Source organism: Passer domesticus, chromosome 8 (genome assembly GCF_036417665.1).
Source record: "Passer domesticus isolate bPasDom1 chromosome 8, bPasDom1.hap1, whole genome shotgun sequence".
NCBI lineage: Eukaryota > Metazoa > Chordata > Aves > Passeriformes > Passeridae > Passer > Passer domesticus.
The window spans coordinates 58438025-58455619 of record NC_087481.1 but is presented as its reverse complement, the minus strand read 5'-3'; the positions used below and the strand labels follow the sequence as shown (position 1 = coordinate 58455619).

Sequence of the window (17595 nt, the reverse complement as noted above, 5' to 3'; positions counted from 1 at the left end):
CTAATTTTGGCAGCTACCAGAGTGTTAGTTTCTTCCTCAAATTTGAATTAACATTTTATATTTCCCTGAACCTGAAAGGGAGAGTTGGAGTTGGATTCCCTAGATCTCTTTCTAACAAATGACCCCATGTAATTTATCTTCACAGGCACATCTTAGGCAGCAGATCTAAGCTAAGCAGTAAGACACACTGGTGTTTGAATTAGATTATCTGCTTCATAGGTACCAAAACACTAATAAGCCGTGGTGATGCTCTGCGAGCCAACTGGCCACGATACGTGTCTCACTTCAGCCAAATCAGGAGGGCAAACAGAGCCCTGCAAACACAGTAGTTATAGAGCAATGTGTTAAACAGCTGCTACTTGCACAGGCTACGCTAACACCATGGTGATAGTACCAACAATTGGAGTCAAAGGTGACAATGGGACAGGGGGTCACCGGGCAAACCAGCAGCAAAGGGCAGGATGGGTAAACAGGACTTGAGCCCTGAGTCTGGGCACAACACAAAACAGGAGGGTTAATGACATAGTATTTTTATCAGAACCTTTTTAATAGATTTATGCTGGGCTTATATTGCTTTTTGGCTTAACACTCTTCTTTGGAAAATACTGATCTGTAATATGCTTCAGAGTGAGCATTCCTGTCTCACCAGTGTTGCAGGACCTTTTCCAGTTTAAAAAATAAATAAGCCCAGAGCCTATTATTTTTTCCAGAAAGCATAATGCAACCCTTCACTTTCTGTGAAGAACATTCACCCACAATGGTGTCCACAGTGCTGCTGAAAACCACCCTGTGGCCAAACCCTGGTGACAGGAGGACACATGCTGGCGCTCGCTCCAGCGCCAGGACCTGCCCGGGACCAGAGGCTGGCACACAGCTGATGGGAATGGGCACACTGTGCTCTGCTCTGACCCCAGAGCGTGGGGAGGCCCAGCTGGCAAAAATGGATTATTTGGCAATACTAAAATGGGTTATTCAGCACTACCAGTGCCTCAACAAGTCAACACTGAGTGATGCACTATATTGCTTTAATAAGAGTAATGCTGTACCCCACGCAATATATGCAATACTGCTACTATTACAAGTGGATAAATGGAATTATTAATAATGTTGGCTTGTTGGGAAGCACCCAGTGCTGACTTGTTGCACCAGAACAGCCTGATGTTACTATCTATGACTATGATTGAGCTCGATGTCTTTTCTGGGAATATGTCTACCTGTACTTTTTAAAATTACCTTACTTTGGGGCTAAATTTTACAAAGTCTCATATTGAAAAAAATAACTGGGAACCGGAGAGAATAAATGGGTCAGGATTCAGGCTCCAAACTACTGGGCTTTTCAGCAGTACATTCAGACGGGACAGCCTGGCTGGCAGCAAGGACCATAAGCTCTTTAGAATATGCTTTATTTTCTGCTTGCTGCGTGGTCTGTAGTCCTTACCTTACACATGGTGTAATAATTTTTTGAAACTTTTTTACTTTCTGGCGGTCCTTTCTTTTCCCCTTTGCCACAACTCCTTAAACCAGACCTTGGGTAATGCTGTCTGGTTCCTCACAGAATAAAGAAACACCTTATTTCAATTTGAAAATTGAGAATTGGTGAGAGTGACACTGGTTTAATGTGAGTGGAAACATGAAGGCAAGATCTGTCTGAAAAATCATTGTAATAATTAAATTCAAATTGTTTTGGAGGAAATGACAGCTGTCTCTATTTCCAGCTGGAAAAATGTTTCTGTGCTTCAGCCTTAGATGCTGGAAGCACCCAGACAAGTGCATCATGTCAGGTGGGAATTTGTTCCTTGGGGGCTGAGAGATCCATGGATGATTTCAGATACCTCATTAATACCTGGAAGGAGTTTTGCAATGCACGAGTAAGCCTGAAGTATTTCTGTTCAATAGAAAATACTTCTTAGTTGAAAAAATAAGTGCTATAAAAGTAACTAATAATGCAAGCATAAGAATAACCCAGGGCTTTTTCACCTGAGTGCCTAACTCCTCTTTTGTGAGATAACAGGACCCAGCAGCATTACTGAGGAGATGTTCTAGGAAATGAGAATCCCATTTGCTTCAGGAGTGCTGCCCTGCCCTGTCAGCAGGCAGTCTGTATGATCCGAGAACATGCAGAGAGGCAGTGAGAACACTGGAAAGGAAGAGCAGCCTGCTGACACCTAAACCATCATCTTGTCCTTCCATTTCACACCCAAGGGTGACAGTGGGGCTCTGTGCAATGGCACCCAGAGGTTCTGCTCTGAATAGTCTCTGCAGAAGGGAAGGAACAAGGGAGCACTCTGGGCATTGCTTCATGCAGAGCAGGCTGGCTCAGTGTAAATCAGACCACAAAAATACATGTGTTGTTGTGCAACCTCCTAGAACAGAGAAGGGTCATGGGACAAAATACAAGGTGGAGAAAAAATATTTTATGGACTAAATAAGATTTTTGCAGAACAATGAACCAGTGTTAGAAAGAATTCCAAAGGAGGAACACTCTGCCGAGAGTAAATGAGATTCAACCCGTCTCCTACTCAGAGGCATCAAAAGCCAAGACACTGCCAGAGCAGAGGGTCTGCTTGAGACAAATATCACACTGAGGGTATCTAAGACACAAACATATGTCCAACCAGTAAATTACATGACAGCCTAATTCAACAACAAACAAGAATAGGTCACTTTAAGAGAATGATTAATACATGAGATTGCTGTGCATGCAGCCTTATCTGAGAGCAAACCTTGTATGTGGGTGTGAACTCTTGCTAAAGTCAGCTCCTATCTTTGTTATACAACAGCTACAAGAATAATTATAATAATTAATGGAGAGCAGTGATAAAGGTAACAATTGCCCACCTGTATATTGACACACCACAATGTTTTTACTTCTTTTTTCCACACCTGCCTTTTGCAGTGATTGTTGACTACCATGAAGCCCTTTGCAGCCTCACACTGGGCTGTTTGCTCATGGCCAGACTCTTCAGCCTGTGAGTGACAGAGCTTACAGAGTTTAAAATTCTAACTTTTATTTAGTCTCCAGTGGCTTGGGTTGCTATAGGCTACACTAGATCACAGAGGGTAACAAGGTGAAAACATGAATGTTCACAATATAAAATAAAAGATCGCAAAATATAGGAGTGGGTGAATAATGTCTGAGGAATACTCTGTCGGAATGATTTTTTACAGGTTGTCTAACAGCAGACTTGCCACACAGCCCATGGTCTCTTGTTAAACTGTGGCTGCCCTCCCAGGCTGCCTTCACCTTTGGCACATCTCAGCAGGACAGAGGAAGGGCTTGCGAGGGAAGGGTGGGCTCTGAACAGGGCCAGAGGAATGCCTGGCCCTGGATGTCCTCCTGCCACTGTCCTACAGGCTCCAAGGACCCTGGACAGAATGTGCTGGGAGGCCCTGTGGACACAGCATCGGCAGATCTGCATCCAGAACAGGTGGGCTGAGCCTCTTCCCCCTGGAATTCATTCACTGCATCCCTGGCAGGCTCCTCTGGGCACAGGCTTACAGGGTGGTGAGCTGATATGGCTTAGGAACATACATTAAGGAACTGAAAGGAACTCAGAATTGAAGGTGATTCTGGAAAATGCTTTAGGGCTGCTGAACAGAGAGGAGATAACTGACAAGCCTGCAGATGCTGTCAGTGCTATAAAATCACAGAATGAAGGAATAGTGTGGGTTGGAGGAGCTCAGTCAAGGCTTTGTTCTAGATGGTTCTAAGGGATGACTACCTGAGAACCCCTCCCTCTGCACTTCATCATGATGGTCACCCAGGGCAGGAAGAAGAATTCACAGCAGATCAAGCAGACATTTGGTGTCAAATTACACTATAGCACTGGGGAAGAGCAATGAATTAGTTTTGAGTTCCCTAAGTATGCCTGCAGAAATGCTAGGTTTAGATGTGTTTGTAGGAGAGCTCAAAGTGGCTCTTCAATCCTTCCCACAATCAAAGTTAACTAAAAAGTCCCAAAGCTAATGTGCAGTAATAGAGTCTGTCAAGACCCAGAGGAAACTCCTTTGTATGTGCAGAAACATTAATTTGCTGTGCTGCCTTAATACCATTCCATTTACAGATACAAATTCAATTTGTAACTATAAATCTCATAGAAGTATTTTATAAGCAATTATTTATACATACCAAAAATTATATATGACTAAAAATGGTAATATATTTCTGTTAAAAATACATTACTGAGCCTGTGACCACGCAAGGACCACAGGATGGGCAATAGGATGTCCTTGCCTTATGACACAGAAAACAAGAAGAGATGGGTGAAAAAAGCATCCTAATATAAAGCCAGTTTGCTCTTTATATATACAAGCCATCTCTCAGTATATATATATTTTTTGACCATTTATTATTATTACTATTACCTAGTTGTTGAGAAGGAAACAGAGTGAGTAGAACTAAAACACACAGAGACTACTCAAACGTAATTTCTGATCTCTGCTTGAGGGGAGCATGACACCGAAAAGCTCTTACAGAGTCTGAAGAAGCTGAAAACTATTAATGGAACAATGTATTTTTGGTAGGCCTTGCTCTGGCTGGAAGCACTAATGCTGGAGAAATGAAGTAGAAGAGTATGTATAGTACAAAATTTGTACCACTTCCCCTCACCTTCATCTACCCTGACCAGATACAAGAGGAATGAGACACACTTAGGGATGTACACACCCTGCTGGTCTACTGTTATCATACTCAATCAATAAGGACAATTTAGAGTGGTGGTAACTCCGTGCCTACTTCCAGTGTCCCAGGGGATCAATACAAATCAGTATCGCAGCTGGCTGGTAAGAAGTAATGAGATTATGATCACAAAAGGCAAGCTTCCCAAATTTTTTCTTGGTGTATGCCAAAACATCATACTTTTCTATCTGTCCACGAGGCATAGAGTATTTAAACATATTAAATCTATTAACAAAAAAAGTATATAAAAAGCATAGTTTTGTCTGCCTTTTTTTCTACTATTTTTTAAACTTTTTCTTTGTGAATGCAGTATTTCTTTCCCTTGAAATCAACTGTGAGATTTGACTTATTCACTCTTGGAAAGGGACCATACACGTATAAAACAGCACCAAATCTTCCACAGATTTCTCCTGAATAGAACTGCCATTTGCAAAATGCTTGGTTTTGTATGATAGCAATAGCTGTCCATTCATGGCTAAAACACCTCAGGGATACTGCTGACTAAAATCATGCATGTGTATTAAGCCAGCCAATTTATTCTAACAGTCTTAAGCAGGTATATGATGTTTACTGAAACTGAAAAAGCAGAATCTAAGTTCCTGCCCTCCTTCCTGATACGGCTCCTGGATTTCCCTGAGTGATGGCAGTAGGCTCTACACCCCCAGCTGACCACACTCCTGCCCACCACTGCTGGCAGACATCAAACAGCTTCAGGCAAAGACTGTCTTTATGGTTGCAATAATGTGATTTAACAGGTGGTCTGGGCCCAGTGCTTAGAAGTCGTTCCACATCTCTGAGCACACATTCCTGCCAGGTCTGTTTTAAGAGCAGCTATAAAAGACAGGATCAGCGGAACCCAAATGATGAGCTACGGAGCACTACTGGCATGTGGTTTATTAGTGATGAGGGGATGTGGGGAGAATAAACAATCATGGAAGGAACAGAGATCATTATAATTTCTGCAATAAATATGGGAACATTCACATTTTACCAACAGTGCAAGTAATAATTATGTTGTAGCTAGTTAAATAAATGGATTATATATGAATCTTACCTGGGAGGAAATGAGATGTCCAGTTCATACAATCTGTCTTTAAAGACTGACAGCTCTCTGTCAAATTCTAAAAGCTATAAAAGATAGAAATAAATGCTTTCACTCTTTAATGTTGAACTGCAGCAATTTAAAAATACTACATTATATAAAAGGAATAAAAGAAAACTATGATCACACACAGCTTGAGGTATAGCCTTCATAGAATAGTTTTTATAACACAGTGCAAAACTGTCTGGACTATTTTGATACATAAACAGTGACTTGAGAAAAGTGTTGAAAACATGCATTTTCCTCAGTGAAAGTTGTAACACTGCCTCTTCACAGCACTGCCCTGTAAGTGCACTTACACCACAAGGGCACATTTCTTGAAATTTTGTTAGCAGTCTCTTCAGAGATAAACTAGACTAGCATTAAAAAAGAGCAGCAAACTGATATGCTAACCAGCCCATGAGAATGTCAGTGAAATGCACCATATTGCTCTGTATTATCTTTAGTGCAGATAAGCAGGTACAACAATCACAATGTGCACATCACTCTTCCCAAGCAAAGCTGAGTTCCTGTATGCCTGCTCTGGATGGTGCATGGCAGACAGCAGACAGAGGGATATGTGACAGTAGGTAAAGGGTGCTCCCAGGCAGCAGCCAAGACAGAGCACCAGAAGCAGGTGTTTAACAGATTTAATGTCCTGTATAAATATTAGTCCCGGTCACATTTGTTTTCCCCATGACCTCTGCAGAGAGATCAAATATCCACAGTCTTTGTTCATAAACACAAACCCCGTCACAACTCAATGATAATTGTCCCCATGAAACCCGTAACTGTTCTGATGGACACAAAGGATCTCACTCCAGAACCCGGCCGGGGTGCAGCCCGATGTGCCAGGGAGCTGCAAGCCAAAGACAGAAGCTCATCATGCCCACGGTGCTGGCCCTGGCTCTGAGGGCCACTTGCTGTTCTGACGAGCGTCCCGCACTGTCCCGCGCCACGGCGGCGTTTGCCCACCGTTCATTAATCATGTCCCATCTCACAGCTGTGCTGATACCATTGTATGAATGGCAGAGGTTCCCAAAGAAATTAGATCGTGTCCCCCTTTCCCCTCTGTCACCTCATAAATCATTCCTGAAATGTGCAATTAGCAGCTACTTGTACACATTAATTATCTGTGTGAAAAGCAGCTACCTGAACCACCTGCACTGCTGATTAGCTCCCTCTCCACGGCTCACCCAGCTCTCTCCAGGCTCTCCTGCCATATGTAGGTATCTTTACATGAAGATGCCAGGTGATGGGCAGCTTTCCCTGCTTTAGTTCATTTGACACCAAACTCTGTGACAGTATGCTGGTAAGATTCTGCAATGCCAATAACTGTTACAATTTGTGCTTGTTTTAACATCTGATTGAAAGCCTGAGAATTCATTATGTTTAGATAAATATTTCTAAATATCTGTGTGGAAATTTACAGTAGGTATCTAATAATATACTCAATACTAAAAGTGTTGGGCTGGTCCAGCACTCACTGGTCTAACTGAAGTAATCTCCACGCACTTGAAGAACAAATGGATGTTTCCAGGCTCTGATCATGTATTTCAGTAAGCAGAACAGATTGGTAGCTACAATACATACACACTGGCTATGAAAACAATACTACCATTCCTTTTCTGCTCCATGTGTCTCCACTTTAGAGGTATCAGCCACCCTACCTGAATCTGGGATAGAAAAACAAGTTGCCATCCCCAGTTAAAACTATTAATTGAAATGTATGTCTATGCATGTTTCCTACTGTTCCAAGTAAACAGCTCAGAGTAGGGAAAGGAAGGTGTCAGGAGAAAGGCTGTTTCTGAAGTGTTAAACTGTGAAGACTGAATGAAAGAACAATGCTCCACAGAACACAATGGTATAAATTACTCATGGGCATCCCAAGGGTTGGCGCAGTTCAATAGATGCATTGTCCTCTCACACCAATTCACATTTTCAAAATTGTATACATTTAGATTGTTCTAGCTATGATGATATTTGCAAACTCAGTGAGGCCTGGGGTTTAGAGGACTAAGCATTTGGATGTGCATTATCATCCACAGAAGTTTTTGCTGTGTTTGTTTGCTGCAGTTGTGTATCCAGTGTCTGTGCTATGCAGATGAGCTGCTGTCACTGGTGGCAGATAACAGGAACAAGACAGCATTGTGTACTGTGCTGCCAGTTTCCCAAGTTTCCCCAGGTAAAGGGACAGCTTCAACCTGAAGCCAAAGCCCAACTAGGTGCCTAGAAGGATTCAGGGAATGCTCATGGTGAAGAATTCATCCTGCCATGTAAAACAGCCAAATATTTTCATAGGATTATTTGCAAAAGCTTTTACTTCCTGCTATGTATTAAATAATAATGCACTTTTATAAATTATTTTTTCCTAGTTATTAAGTGACTGTGTTACAGTACCTGTAACCTTCTGTCCAAACATGTCCACTGAGTGTGCAGACAGACACCTGCTCGCTCTTGCAAGGGCAAGGACAGGTTATCTGTGTGCTCAGGGCTGAGCAGTGGGAACCCCCCTACAACTCCTCTCTGTTTACCTGGCAGCACTGCAGGCAGGGAGAAGAGGAATGGAAGAGATGACAAAAACCTGAACTGTGCATTTTGAGAAAACCGCAGTTATTCTTTTCAGCAGAAGACCATATTTTAACTATTATTTTTTTTGTGTGAAACACACTTGCATTCTCATTTAAGCCTGTAATCTCAAAATGCAAGATTTTTGATCCAAATGCAAGGGGTTCACTAAGCCTTGCCACAATGAATTACAAATGCCATTTGCCCTAAAAGCAACTTTAGTTAAGAGAAGGCACAGGGCCTGACGTGGGCATCAGTCAATTCCATTTGCTTTACAGGTATGGGTGCCTGGAGCAGCCTGGCATGACAGAAAATGAATGAAAATTAACATGGGCAAGATGACACTGAGAAGCAGTCAGAATTTCACAGGGTAATGCCTTTACTTTTAAAGCACCTAACATTGTCTTTAAAAAACCCCACCTGGAACATACTCCTTTCATGGCAATTTCACCATAAGCTGCTCACTCATTTCCGTACTGTACACCAATCAGCACTGTGAACAATGTCATTGTTGGAACAGGAAACATGAGTATGAATGTCACTCTAAATGCTTTAAAAATAATAAAAAAATTAAGTTCAAACTCCAGAAATCAATATATTGTTCTATTTAATTACTCACAATAAGATAATCTTTAAGAACCAAATCTTTAAGGTGTTACATGACATGCTGTGGTAATTTGGGCAATCACACAGAGATTTTAAAATGCTGTGACTGGCAGATCATTCCAGAATTATATGTCATAGGCAGTTTTCAGAAGACTGTTTTTTTCTCCAAACTCAGTTTCACCAATGTATTTATACCTAAATAAGAGTGAAGATGATGCAGGGTCTATGTTTTATCTACTCCAACACCAAGCTGATGATGCTACATCAAGATGTTTGCTCTACAATATCCAGTGACCAGCCCAACAGGAATGTTTGATGAATACCTGAATGAAAATACCATCCATCCATCCATCCATCCATCCATCCATCCATCCATCCATCCATCCATCCAGGTAGTGTATCAATAGCTAATACCTGTGAGCCACTGTGACCCCACACTGCTGGGATGCAGCCATGCAGCATGTGTAGGAATGACTGCATTTGCAGTAAAGGATATTTCCTATTTATTTTGAGGAGAATTAAAAGCTTTCAGGACTGATGGCTGTGTCAGCTGCAGTGCTCATCACCTCCCAAGGGAATTATCAGAACTGATGGTTTTCTAGGGTGCTGTGTATTCTGTAAAACCTACTGAAGGGAGCCTCAGTTTTTGTTCCTTTTTCCTTGGCAGTGCTGTAACATGCATTTATGTGCTGGGGTGGAGGAGAAAGCAATGCACAAAATTCTAAATTCCTACATTATGCAGCTTCATAGTAATCAAAGGGTTATAAGAGAGTCTAGGCAGGTGCAGAAACTGAGGTGCTGCTTGCTTCAATTTAAAGCACTGGTAAAAGGTCAGCATCTATTGGGTACACTGCAATGGGCCACCTTGGCTAAAATCATACACGTATGAACCCCTTCAAACAGGGCAACTTAATTCAGTCATTGGAGTAGAACAACGGCAATTACTCATCAAGACCTACAGACCAAAGTCAGAGCACTGGTAGATCAGGAGGTGATATTAGCAGCATTTATCAAATCCATCCGCAGGGCCCACAAGAGAATTCACAGCTGTGAAAGGGAAATGAAGTTTCAGACCAAAAAGAGGAGATGAGCATACAGAAGTGACCTCAGAGAATTAAAACATGTGGACCCTCGTCACCGTAACCTCCTTTGCCAGACTTGTGGAGTGCACAATTTTTTCCAAGAGACTTTAGAAAGACAGAAATTTTATCCATCTTTCCAGTCCAAGCAAATTATTTAGAAACTGATTCAGCAGTCTACTGACTTCAGGTAAAAGCCTGTGTAAATGCTGATCCTTCCCACTTACCCATGAAAATGCCATACGTAACTCTTCCTGATTTAAAGCTACTTCTTTCTCTAACAAAGACTATGTAAAATGATCTATATTACTGCATATTCTGAATCTTAATCTTCTTTCTCTCATTGCCAGTCTTTAAAATCATGTTTCACAGAAAAAACTCCAAATCACTGAATATAAATTTACCACTTATGCTGTTTTTGTATAATATTATATTTCTGCACATGAATGGCAGTGTTGTCAAATCACAAACGCCCACATAAATGTGGATCTATGGCACACAGAAGAATGTGGCTCTATGGCCACAGAGAAATGGCACCAAAGAGATTGTTCTCTGCATTAGGGGGTGAGGCACAGCAATGCATGGCTAGTGGCACTGAGGGCTGGCATGACTGGTATGCACAAGCTGCCAGTCAAACACCCTGCTAACAGTTCCAAGGGCTCAGCCACCCCTCTGTTCTGCAACATGCAGCAGAGAATCCAGGTCTTATCCTATGGGACTTTTGTTACTTGGAAAAAACAACATGAGAAATCAGAACCTGTTGTACTACTTGGGAAATAAGTTCTCAATGCGAAGACTGTAGTATATGTAAAGGATAAACTAGAGAAGAAGCCAAAAGCACTAACACAGATTAAGCCTGGGCTTCCACTCGTACAGCAGTAGTGAACTTGCTGCTGACCACAGAAGCTCCTTCCACACCCCAAGCATTCCTTGCCCAAATGCTGCCCTGCAGCAGTGAACTGCATCCCATCCCTCAGCTGCCCTGTGCCCAGCAGAGCCCGGAGCACAGGCTCTCAGAGGTACCACAGAGCCCAGAGCCCCCAGCACCCTGCGTGCAGCCAGCTCCTCCAGCACATGGCATCTGCTCCAGCACACAACCCGATGTCAGGCCAGTGTGGCCCACAGGCCAGTGGCTGTGCCCTGTGACTACCAGCTGGTCACAGCTGAACTGCACTTTCCATTTTCTGATGGGAAAATTGGATTTTGCTGCTCACTCTCCTGGGATTCCAGTGCTTACCTCAAATCAAGAGAAAATTGACTCTGGAAAAATGTATTCATGCAAATTGCCATTTTCACAACTTTGCTGGGACAGACACTAAATATTATTGTAATAATTCATACACTGTGCACAACAGCTTGTGACAAAGCTCCTTCAAAATGTCAGGAATGACTGAGTGGATGCTGTCTTTAAAACTGAAAGACTTTAATTAGGAATATCTTATTTGCAAATATGACACACTCAGTGGATTATTTCATTAAACTTAATATATCTGTTACTGCGAAACCTTAGTTTGTCCCACTGGGGAGTCCAAACCCCCATGCACTATCCTGTTACACAATTACTTGTGAGCTGCAATTTGGCAAAAGCATGAAATAGGGAGAATACAGTTTTAGAATTACTTGTGGAGTGGTTAAAATTGGAATTTTCTTGAGGAATGACTATAAAATGTTTCTTACTGAGGCAAAACTCCCACTGTGGATTGAAGATTCCCAGAGGCTTGGCTGGCATGAGCGTTTTGGGGAACAGCAGGACCACAGAGGCCTATGAATGCTGGGTGTGCCCCTGGGGGGTGTGGGGGGCTCCAATCAATCCCTGTGCCACCCTCACAGAGAGTCAGGCACCTCCCAAGGTCACTGGGAACTTCCAGACACTTAACACTAAGGCGCTGCTCTTCCAGCAGGGATGCAGACTCATCTCCTCCTTGTGTGGGGCTGCTGGAGGCTGCTGGAGCAGCAGAGAGGACTGCAGCCCGTGCCTCCACACCTCTGCAACAAGGATACACAGACAGGCTCAGAGCAGGGACCAGGACCCCTCTCTCCATCCCTGCAGCAGGGTACCCCACTCTCATCTCTAGCTGTGCCTTTTGTATGAAAGTCTCCTCAAGTACAACTTTTGACGTTAAACTTAGTATTTGCTTTTCTCTGTGCAATCTTTTGTGCATGCAGACATTCATCTGGAGGTTATCAGGGGTACCTGGACAGCACAAGAGGATTGAGCTACTGCAGAGAGATGGTGAAAAAACAATTAAGCACCTTTCTATTCCTATTTGGCTTGCCACAGACTTTGGGCAAGATGTGGAAGTTTTGGTAGGGTGCCTGTGTGCACAAATATTAACTGAGGGATGACGGTGAGATCCATAAACCTGGGGACTGGAATGCAGGTGCAAACGTTGCCTCCCTGGATATTCTCTTCCATGTCACACAGGTTAAAAAGGGCCAAAGCACATCAGCAGATCACACTACAAGGCTGCATTACAGAGTGCAAATACAGATGCTGAACCTACTCTTAGGGCTTAGACTTAAACAAGAGCCAATGCCTAAAAAAATAAATATATCACATTGCATTTGAATTATTCTTAGGCCATACAGCAGCTGTATAGAACAGGATGGGGGAAAAGGTCCCCCATATTATGAAATAATATGTGTAACTTTGTGCTATGGACAAATTTTACACCAGAATAATTCATCTATTTGAAGCTTGCAGTAAACAGCTAACCCAACACATCTGGATTGACCTGTTTGAGCAATCTGGATTTACATTTATGTTTTGTTACAATTTATTGGTAATATTTCCTATCTCTGTCATTTCTCATTTTGCAGTTTATCCAGCGGCATATCAACTAATTGCTCATTTAAGCAAATGCAATTCTAAACACAGGAATGCTGCTTCTAAATAAAGATGCTGAGCATGAAGCCATTTTCCTATTAGTACTTTATGAAAATCAGGTGTCTCAGAAATGTTAAATAAAAGAAGCAGTTTCAGGATAGGCAGGATTTCCTTATGACCAGTCTGAGGTAGCAGTGGTCCTGAGCAATCAATTTCCTTTTTCTATCCTAATTTGCCCTTATACATCATATTCAGGATTTTATCTGGACAGGGGCTGGTTGGCTCAGTGGATAAACCTCTGCCTTTTCACCTCTGGGATCATGGTTCAAGTCATACCCTGATGAAATGCACTTGATCGTCCTAATCTAGTTCCTAGTGGACAGTATTCCCATTATCTCTAAAAGGGTCAGAGCCAAGGCCATTGGGAAGAGTGCATTGTGCTATATCTTGTCTGTTGATTAATACATTTTCAGTGACGCCAGATCCTTAATCTTCATAAGCATACATATTCTCACAAAAATCTTAATAGAGGTCCCTTCCAGACTATATATTTCTGCTCAATTTGTGTATCATTTCAGGATTTCCTGGGAATACACACAATACCCCCCCAAATATATCACTTAAAATTTAAAAGTATGTTTGCTTGTACTGTTTGCAATAACATCTCTAAGTTAACTAACATGATAACACATCACTTTAAATCGCTACTACTTCAGAGGGAAAACAAGACCTTTAACTCAATCTGTAGTTAGAGCACATTATAATTTTCTTCTCAGACCATATCAGTTGAGGCTGAACATACACAGAATAAAGGGAATTTATTCTGTGAAGGGAAACTGAGACAGAACATACTCTCCATAAGAGTTCACTGTTTGTCCTCTGCACCAAGAGAGCTGCTGCACAATTAAAGTAGGAAATAGAATCACTTCCATTCCATGAAAATCCAGGCTTGGAATCACTGGGCTTTTCAGCATGACACTCTGGGCTCTGGTTTGGAATGAACACTGGTACACCACCAGGGCGCTCTGAACCCCCTGGTGATCCTGGAGCCCTTGGGCAAATCCTTCTGCCCCAGCAGCCCAAGCCACAGAGGGACACGGGCTCTGTGCCTCTGTGGGAGATGGGCCTCTGGGGCTGGGGCAGCAGGACCCAGGACCACCAGAGCAAGCACAGCTTCACTACTAGTCACCAGCTTCCACAAAGATCAACAGAAAAGATCCACTCTTAAGACAACTAATTCACTGATCACTTTTACTACACAGTTGTGGTCCAAATCCTGAGGACAGTGCATTAGCTTCTACCTGGATTGATTCTTTAACACAGATCATAAGAAAGACAGGAATGTAGGTACCATTCCTCACTTCTAACTGCAGTTAAAGATTATAAAATTATTCCTGATGATTAAATCGTTCCTCTGTAGTCATTACAGGTTTTTACATTCTTACTACATATTTATTTAATTGACTACTGAAGAAACACAATTTAGTTTGTGGTTCTTTGGTATAAGTCAATAGCCTGATTATATTTTTTTCATTACATAATTACTCTTGGCTTGCTTTTCTTTTGATTGTTTCGAAATTAACAGGGAACTCCTTTTGACAAAAAACTCACTTATAGCCTGATCTATCACAAACAATTAAAGCATCTTCAAATATCTGGTGAAAGTGTAGCTTTATTGAAGAATTCCCTGCCCCTCTTCTGGAAGCACCGGCATGGCTGATTTTTATCAGTTAAGGGCTGGAAATCCAAAGCTACAGCTGTGTTTTGTGTGAGTGATGTGCTGGTGAGCCAGTGTGGTCTCAGCAGCATGGGCAGCACCGCAGACCCCACAGGAAATCCATGCAGGGCTCCAGGGCACTCTCTGCACCTGCTGGCAGAAGAGGAGCAGGACCACAGAGCAGCAATGGGGGCACCTGGTGTGGCTCCTGGTCAGGGGCTGCTGCCTCTGGGAAGGTGTGAGAACCCTCGTTTGCCCACCACTCCAAAATGAGAAGCCTCATTTGTGCTTTTCCACCCTTCGTGGACAAGCCCCCAGAGCAGGATGACACCATGGAACCAATGAGCACAGCCTGGCCGTGTCCTACCATCCAGGTCAGAAACGCTGAAAAGCAAAAACCTAACTGGGACCTGTCTGATGCCAAAATGGAACTCTGCATGCTGCACTTCCTCCTGCCCACGTCTCTCAGTGCTCCTCTGCAACACCCTCCTCACACACCCACACGGGACAGCTCTGTGTGGTTATGGACTCACACCCTGGTCTGCTGGATGGACCACAGCTCCAACATACAATTCAGAACATAGGAATTAAATAATAAAACAGTTTTGCATTATTGCAACAGCTGTTTTCAAATAGGCTTTATCTTTTTTCCTATCACCACAGAACTGGGTAAATCTGGGTGTTCCTTTCTGAAATACAGTGATACAGAACAATCATTGCACTCTGGGGTAATCAATATAGATAATTGCCAAGCTGACTTTGGAATAAGCTACAGCTAAGTCTGAATGAGCTACAGATTAGTTTGGGAAAATTAGGCCCGACAGATAACAGCATGCATTTCAAACTGAATTTCTGTTAAATAGGTGATTTGTACCTATATCAGATTTTTCATTTAAAAAAATCATTTTTATAAATATATATTATGATTCTTTTTGTTGATTACAACATAAAAAGGAAAGAATAACTGTGTATGGACAATGAAAAAGTAGCCTGTTGATAATAAATATTTGTCAGGTCTTGTCACATCCGTATACATTCCAATGTTACTGAAGAGACACGGCACTGATAAAAAAATACCCTCTGAAAAATCAATGGATTTTGAGCCCAAGCAGTTGCTAAACACACAGAAAACATCTTTATCCAACAGCCCCAGTGCTGTGAAAATTCCCAAGCCTTGCATTGGTACAGCTAAGGAAAATTTAATCTTCCCAAATACTCATCAGGGCACTCCATCCTGCAGACCTGACAGCCCCACTTATAATTAATTATACAATTTCGATGGGAATATCGACTGCACAAAGCTATAAATCATAGAAAAAGTCAATAGGCATGGACACATTCAATCATGTCCCGACCAATGATTACTACTCTTAAAATACAATAATTATTTTCAGGAGCCAGCTTGAATTAAATTTCTGTCAGGCCGGTACAAGACCGGCGGTTGATGAAGGATGCGATGGATTTTTTGGGTTGAATTCGGCACAGAGACATTTATCGTTTTAGATAGGTAGTTTGTTTTTAGTGATCATGGTGCTGCGTGTTTAACTAGACCATGAAGATTAGATTATCTCCAATGGCTCATTATATCGTTTATCTCTTTCTTCCATGTTTGATCTGGAAGATTTCCCACTTCTTGATGCATGAAAGAAATGACTACTGATTTTGAAATGGAATGTGTTTAAGTGGGATTCTGCCTGTACCTTCACACCCCACAGCCCTGTATGCAAATCAAGCAGCAGCCATCCAAAATACCACTAGGACAAGGCAAACAAGCACCAAGAACAGCTTTACACAGTTTCAAGAATGAACTGGGGGAAAACACAAATGACAAATATTTGAGTTGTTTAAAAAAAAAAAAAAGGAAAGGTAGTAATTATACACATAGAGGAAAATTTTGAGACAGGAATGTGATTAATATGGGAAAAGGAATTGGGAGGAGACATTGCTTTGAATTAAATGTCCCCAAAACTGCAAAACATCAGTGAAATAAACATTAGGCATTTTCCGAGGATGCATTCACCTTGTAAACTGAAACCAAAGAACCCCAAACTGATCTGACAGTAACTGCATTTGAAGGTACCTCTCATAGTGAGCACACAGGCCACATGAACCACACTGTGGGACAGCAGCAAAGACTAGAAGGGGAATCAGATCTTCATCCTTCACGGGTCTTACTCAAACTTTTCTGACTTCAACAAATGAGTGAAATCTCAGATTCTCACATGGAATCAATCTCCCAGGTGAAGCCAACTTAAAATCAGAGAGGGCACCAGGAAGCTGCCCTCCACATCCTAGAGCCCTGCAGACAGCCTCCAACAGCCTGGCTCTCTGTGAGCAGTGAGAGAATGAGCTGTAGGCAGGGAAGAAGAGGAGAGAGGTGGAGAGCCGTGGATCCCGTGCACAGCCCATCCCCGGGCACCAAGCAGCAATGTGCCCTGTGAGTGCAGCTAAACTGGGAGGTGGGGACGAGGGCCCTCTCTGTGTTCCCTTGGATACGTAACTCCTAGGAGCCCTGGATGAAATGGAGAAAGCGGAAAGCAGTGATACACAGCTTTTTCAAAATGAAGTGGAATAAAATCACATTAAAGAAAATACGATGCCCCTGTCCACAGAAAAATCCGAGTCCTTATTACAAATCAGAGTGCTAGTGTCCCCTGTCTGCTTAATCCTCTTGGGAAGCCCCGCATGCTTGTCCAAATAGTGACAGTCTGCTGCAGAGCTTGAGATTGCTGTTCTACTTACTCTTGTGTTTCTAGTCTTTTTCTACACTTAGAAGACCTAGGTATTTTCAGAAGGGCTTTGCATTTAAGGGCCTTCCTAAGTTACTGTGTGATGCACAATGAGGAGCTAGGAAGAAAAACAGGATGCTTGAAGAAATGCAGGCTAGAGGACAGCCAAGAAAAGTGAATTGTTGTGTACATTTAATTTACAATATATCTATATAAAAAAGAAGGTAAACATGCCAAAGTTAAGAATCTGTACACAAAATAACTGGCTAAGTGGTGAGGAAAGCTGGAGCAGTTATTGTGTTGGCTGAAT

The 17595-nt window shown here is 42.3% G+C and overlaps 1 protein-coding gene across 6 annotated transcripts in view; it reads right to left on the bottom strand.

Annotated features, from left to right (window-relative positions):
* INPP5A (inositol polyphosphate-5-phosphatase A) overlaps window positions 1-17595 on the bottom strand; it is a 184389-nt gene that overhangs the window by 14466 nt on the left and 152328 nt on the right. For all 6 annotated transcript variants that reach the window (XM_064431654.1, XM_064431651.1, XM_064431653.1 and 3 more), the window contains exon 12: window positions 5733-5806. In XM_064431654.1, coding sequence (XP_064287724.1) covers window positions 5733-5806 — 74 coding nt within the window. The remainder of the gene's footprint in view (window positions 1-5732; window positions 5807-17595) is intronic.